The 6,877-nt window shown below is 33.4% G+C and overlaps 1 protein-coding gene across 4 annotated transcripts in view; it reads right to left on the bottom strand.

Annotated features, from left to right (window-relative positions):
* Positions 1 to 2,384: 2,384 nt before the first annotated feature.
* Positions 2,385 to 6,877, bottom strand: part of TTK (TTK protein kinase) — a 42,747-nt gene continuing 38,254 nt past the window's right edge. For all 4 annotated transcript variants that reach the window (XM_064288308.1, XM_064288306.1, XM_064288313.1 and 1 more), the window contains exons 19-22: positions 5,836 to 6,012; positions 5,203 to 5,287; positions 4,745 to 4,842; positions 2,385 to 3,371 (exon numbers count right to left, since the gene is read on the bottom strand). In XM_064288308.1, the coding sequence (XP_064144378.1) occupies positions 3,285 to 3,371; positions 4,745 to 4,842; positions 5,203 to 5,287; positions 5,836 to 6,012 (447 nt within the window). In that variant the 3' untranslated portion in view covers positions 2,385 to 3,284. The remainder of the gene's footprint in view (positions 3,372 to 4,744; positions 4,843 to 5,202; positions 5,288 to 5,835; positions 6,013 to 6,877) is intronic.

Raw genomic sequence — 6,877 nt, 5'->3', positions numbered from 1 at the left:
AGAATCAACGGCACACAATTACAACAAACCTTTCAATGATTCCTTATAAAGAGCTGCCTCTAGGATAAGTTAGTTCCAAGCTCCCTGCTGTGGTACACAGCGTGATAAGGATCATGATCTGATCCTTATCCTCTCAGGCTCATTTCTTACAACTGCTCCTTCACTACTCCTCTCAAAACTCACAATTGCATGCATTTCTTCTTCCTGCAATGTCATTCCTTCTCCTTTTTACCCTGTTCTCATGAATTCTTTGAAATTCAGCTCAGTGTTTGAGCAAAGACTTGAAGTAGGCAAGGGAAGAGTATACCACATGGAGAGAACAACTAATAGTAAAAGGTCTAAAGTGGTAGTTGCCTGATATGTTTGAGGAAAAGCAAGGAGGCTGGTGTGGCTTGATCAGAGAGAACCAGGGTTGGAGTAGGCGATGAGGTCAGGGAGATAGCAGACCAAATCATGTAGGACTTTGTAGCACATTATAGAAAAGTTGGCTTTTAGTCAAAGTGAAATGGAGACTGACTTGTCTGAAAACAATCAGTTTGGCTTTCATGTTGAGAACAGATTATAAGTAAAAGGTAGAAACGGGGAGACCAGTTAGGTGGCTGTTACAGTAATGAAGGCGAGAAATGATGCTCAGAACAGGTTGGTAGAAGTGAAGTGGTAAGAAGTGGACAGACTCTAGATTTATTTTGAAAATAGAACCAACCCATTTCCTGCAGGACGGATGTGAGCTGTAAGGATTACAAGGTTTTAGGCCTGAGCAACAGGAAGGATGGAATTGCCATCAGCTGAAATGGTGAGGGTTATTGAGGGTAGGAGATTTTGACAAGAGTCAATTTCATTTTGCAAATGTTGAGTTTGAGATGTTGATCAGGCATCCAAGCCCTGGGTGACACAAACAGTTAAGCACTTAGCTACTCACCAAAAGGTTGACTATTTGAATGCACCCAGACATACTTTGGAAGAAAGTTCTGGAGATCTACTTCCAAGAGGTCACAGGCATTGAAAACGACATGGAGCACAGTTCTACTCTAAAATACATGGAGTCACCATGAGCCTGAATTGACTTGACAGTAACTGGTTTGTTTTTTTTGCTTTTTGTTTATCAGATATCCAAGTGAAGCAGCCAATTGAATGTATCTGTCTGGAGCTCAAGAGAAAGATTAAATCTAGGCTAGTGATATAAGTAGAGGAATTATTATCAAGTATATATGGTCTTTAAAGTCATGAGACAGGATGAGATCCCAAGGGAATGAGTATTGATGGTGGTCTCTTTCCTGGAAAATAGGAACTGAGTTTATTCATCATAGTATTCTAAGTACTTGATTCAGTTTCTGGTAGACGCTCAATGTTAGAATTTTTCACCTACAAGTTCATCCCACTGAATAGAAAGAAAGGAAAAAAAAAAGAACAACCCACCAAACTCAAAATTCAAGATGAAATACAACAGACAGCTCAGAGCAGTACATTCTTATTTGAAGAGTCACATATTGTATCATTCGGGTCACAGCTTCATTCAACCAGCTGACTGAATGGGAGATGAAAAGGTGAGAGAGCACTCAAGTACTTGCACAGTTTTTCTCCTCAGAAGTAGAGAAGAGCAGTCAATTTAAAAATGGTGGGAACTATGCTGGGCATAGCATTTATCTAAAACTGAGGGGAAAGAGGGCCTCTTCTGTATTCGTCTAGGATTTCTCAAACAAGGAAACTTCAGCTTCCTAGATTTGGACACATGTAGGAAAATTTTATGATATGAGGATTTTTTTTTTCTTTCTTCCTATGTTAGTAACTATTCCTCACCTAAATTTATACTTTATACAGGATTTCTTAGACTTAAGACTGAAAGGAGACCTAGGAGATCATTCAGTCCATTCTTTTAATTTTACTAATAAAGGAAAATAGGTTCCAAAGATATTTGGTGGCTTGCCAAGCCCCAGAAAGCTTTCCAGATAAAAGGCTAAGATTACAGCTGAACCCTTTCCTGTGTTCCTTCCACCTAGTCAAACTGTTTAACGACTCACTAATACATGCATATTCTTCAGAGAAAAAAATGTTAAACATTCAGAAAACCCTGTCAAAGAATGCTCTTTTATTTAGCCTAGGCACAGTAGAAGTTGCCAATGAAAATTTTTATCAAATACCAGCAAATACTAGCCCCTGAAATTCAGTGCGTATATAAGATTATTTACTATAAAGACTATCAAACTAGTAGAATACCGATGCCACACTTCACTTTGATTTGATATCTCAAATGCCTTTTGTAACTTACTCAATGTTAGGAAGGAGCTGATTCAATCTGGATAAGATGTTCCAGGAAACATGTGAATCCAGGTAGGAGTTCTCAGTTGCTTAATTTCAAAGGAAACAATTCCACTTCCAGAGTGAGATTTAAAGATTGAGTTATTTATTCTAGGCCAACAAGTACTATTTTGAGGTGACAGATACAACTTTTGAATGTTTTAACTCTTAACAAGACAAGCATTCAAAAAATGGGTTTTATATACAGTAAATTTCAAGATTATTTAAAAAAAAAAAGAAAAGGCATTTTTCAAGGAGACCATCTGGAATAAATTTTTGACTTCCAAGTTGGATTTGTACAATGTCTTCTCCATGAGCAGGTTTGCAGAACTATGGCTTCAACTTGAACAGAAGGCTAGTTATGTATTACATGACATTAACTTAAAACCAAGAACCCTGAAAACCCATAACCCAGGTTAAAATTTAGGGCAAACAATACTATATGGTGTTACCTTTAATTAAGTCATGAGATTCAGTCAAGAGACTCTGGAACCACATTTGTAATTACCCATCACCAAGCAAATCATACATGAGGGCATGCCACAAAATCCAGAGTGACACTCTAAACACAAAAACGATAGATACTATCAAAGGGTAAATTGAAAGAGCCATGCCAACAATATATTTGCTTTCAGAAAATAATTTTATGACTTTGACATTTTAGTGTCATTTTATTCTACAAAGCTTTATTTACATAGTTCTTTAGAATATATTTCAGTTATCCCCCCTATTGCAAAGGTAAAATGACAAATAGATTATATATACAGGAAAGCATAGAACAGATAAAAACAATTCTACAATGTATATACAGTGCCATTAATGGTTGTTATTTTTACAGTCTTCTTCTGGGGATAATCTACTGAATTTTTCTCCTGATAACATTTCAGAACGAAGTAGTCTTTAAGAGTAGATTTCCAAAGAGGGTCAGGAGTACAACAGTCCAATATTATTTTAGAGGTGTTATTTGACAGTCTATGGGTAGCTGCAAATCACTTTTTACCCCATTGTTTTTCAAAAGGATTGGATGATGAAGAAGAATCATGACTTTTACCACTACTGTACTGCTCATATAAAGTCTGAAATGAAAAATACACAGATCTGTTTTATAATGTTTTAAGTTCAATGTATTATCAGATTAGTAAAGGTTAACTCTACATATTCTAAACGTAATACATTTCTTTCTCTTGTTATTACAATTGAAACTGAGTGATAACAGATCATTTTAAACACCTGGCTTGGCTTTTCTCTAAGAGAAATGTAACACAGCTGTTAGTAAACATGTATATGAACCTCCAAACCTTTCTGGATTCCCTTTACCTCTGCTTAAATGAAGTCTGTCTTATATAAATTCCTATAGTATAAAACATACCCATTAGGAAACTTAATATATACTACTTTCAGATAATACTTAATCTAATGAACAGGAGACTTTAAAATACACAAATTGTTATATAAATAAGCATAATTAGGTATATTAAAATCTATGCATTTAAAAAAAGATCTAAGGCTCAGCCCACATCTAATTTATGAAGACGACAGACATCTTTGTCCTCAAAGGTAACTAATCCACCTGAATTTTATTTATAAAAGGATTTATACATAGGTAGATATTTAAAATATGAAGATATTAAATATAGAGCAAATTTATAAAACATATATTGTCCAATTTGAATTCCTAAAGCCATTGAGAAAACTTAAGGAATTTTTTTCTTTTTCTCATATGAATGCAAATATAATAGTGAATCTGTAGTAAATTTCTTCAGAAATGTGTCCATATTTTGACACCTTAGACTCACTTTACCCCTACCTAGACAGCTAAGAAATTGTTAGTTTGAGCTCTCCTAATTTTATAATAATGATAACTGAACTATATTAGTAATGGCCCAGTTAGGTAAACCAGTTTACGGTTGTTAGGTAAGCAAGTTGGTATTCATTGAGTTCTAGAAATGACTAGATGTTTGATAAAAATGAGGTCTGAAAATCATGATATAAACAAGCATCGGAAGGTTGAAAGGCTTGAGATATTTGCTTTGAAAATATATTAATTGCTACGTACAACTTCACAGAAGTCACTACATGTGACAAACACTGTGACTTCTCTAAGATGGTTTAAGAAAAAAATTGACTAGAAGGAACGAATCCAAAAGGCATGTTAAGCGTGGTTTTAAAAGACATTCCTTTATTGAATTTGTTTCACTTGAGAATAAATTCAAAAGACAGAAATCTTTTGAATATACTTTATGTGACAATACTGTTTACACAATAAGAATGTAAATCAAAGAAATCTATTAAAAAGCATATGTTAAGTATTTAAATATAGAAACATATTTCATGACATATCAGATGAATGGACCAACTTTTCTTTGGGCTACCTATTTCTTTGCATGTCTAACACACTGAACTACATAAAACATCTAAAATTATGCAGATATAGAATAAGCATACTTACTCTAGCAGCTTTCAAAATAGAGTTAGGAGAATTCAGATCAACAAGTTGACCCAGAACATACTTCATTTCTTCAGTATTACCCTTACCCACCTGGTTACCTGTAAGATAAATATAATAAATAACACAATGGTACCAATAAGAAAAAAATAAAAAATAAATAAAGTGGCATGTAAATATGTAAATACACATTCTGATTAACAACATAATAATCGGCATTCTTTATCACTGATGATAGCCCCTTACCTAGGACAAGTAAAAATAAATGCCAGCAAGTAAAGAAAGACAATTTTATTTACTTTACCATTTAACATAATAAGAACTCCTTTAAGAGAAGAGGCAGGCTGGGCAAGAGTAGCCAATTCAGATTCTGTTTTTGTCACAGTTAAAAGGCTGTTTACATTAGTATTCTGGTTACAAATAGATTTGTTTTTTTTAAAAAAAAAAAAAAAAAGATGTACCTGGATGAGTTTGAATTTGAACATACGGATGTACCAAAAGCTCAGGAATGGATATCCTCTGTTTAGGGTCCCTTATCAAACAACACTATAAAAATAAAGATCAATTTTTTAGGACAAAGCAGGTGTTCTGATGTGATGTTGATACAGTATTTTTCCAAATTGTACCATATTATAGAAGTTGCTTTCTAGGTATCCCACTCAACAACTAGATTATTTCGCCTAAATCACTCTTACAAAATCGTCAAGTATTCAAAAATTTTAAGCACCTTCAAAGTGAAATTAACATGCCCTAAAAAGCTAATTGAGTAAACAATTCCTTTCATTAGACTAGTTATATCCAAGCCAGTTATATGATCTCAATCATTTCATGTCTTTCTTTTACTCAATTAATTATATGAAATATTATCTTTCCACATCCACATAAAATCAAAAACCAAAACCAAACCCATTACCAACAAGTTGATTCCCACTCATGGCGACCGTGTAGGACAGAACAGAACTGCCCCATAGGGTTTCCAAGGAGTGTCTGGTGTATTTGACTTGTCAGCCTTTTGGTTAGCAGCCAAGCTCTTAACCAGTGTGCCGCCAGGCCTCTCCCATAACCATGTACTCGAGGGCAATTATTAAGATTACCTTTAACACATCTTGAAGATCTTTCTCTGGAATATCAGGAAATGCAATTTCATGATTAGGGTCAATTATGGCATGTAATTTAGAAATCTGATTAATTATGTGCTGGAATGGTGTTTTCCCATAAGTCATATAATACAGAATGCATCCTAAGGACCAAACATCGCTTTTAGGACTTATCTAAAAAAAAAAAAGGGTGCTGTTATTTTAATACAAAATGTAAAGAACATTTTATAATCACACACGTATGTATGTATACATATATATATAATATTTAAAATCGTAATTAAATCTCAATGACTATGCAAGGTGCATGGCAATGAAATTAAGTACAAAACATCTTTTTCTAGTTTGGCTATCTCAAAAGCGACGAATTTCACTTTAAATCTGTCAACAAACCATAATCAAAAATTTTCAACTAAAAAAAATTAAATTCTTTTTGACTTATAAAAATAGAAAACTAAAAAAGTTGCAAAATTAAAGTTTAGTTGTTTTTCCCAGAATTATTAGAACATAATTGAATGAGTTTTATATAAATTCAACGTATATGTACAGATTTTTAAAAGATTATTTAAGTTGAGCTACCCTAAACCCAAAAGCACAAACTGTAGAGCCAGGCTGTCCTGGTCTTGCATCCTTGTTTTATCACTAGCCAATAATTCTGTATCTCTGTTTCATCACCTCTAAAACAGAACTAGTAAAAGTAGGTTGTCATGGGTATTAAACGATATAACCATGAAATGTGGTTAAGGATAGGGAATAGTTTTCAGTTACAGTAAGCACTAAATAAACATAACATTATTAAAGGTTATTGTATTAAATGTTCGTTGTATTAAAGTATTATTAGAAATAACCAAAGCAACATTATAACATATTACCCTTTTGCCTTTAAAAAGAACGTGAATACGACCAAACACAGTAGGAGGTATAATAAAAGAAAAAAAATAAAAAATTTTTATTTTTTATTGAGAATGGCTAAATTCCTTTTTTAAAAGACAGATACTCAAATATACATTAAAACACAACAAAATCTTGTAATATCCTC

The sequence above is a fragment of the Loxodonta africana genome, chromosome 1 (genome assembly GCF_030014295.1).
Source record: "Loxodonta africana isolate mLoxAfr1 chromosome 1, mLoxAfr1.hap2, whole genome shotgun sequence".
Lineage (NCBI taxonomy): Eukaryota > Metazoa > Chordata > Mammalia > Proboscidea > Elephantidae > Loxodonta > Loxodonta africana.
Note: the sequence above shows the minus strand (reverse complement) of the source record. Positions and strands in the feature narration are given on the sequence as shown.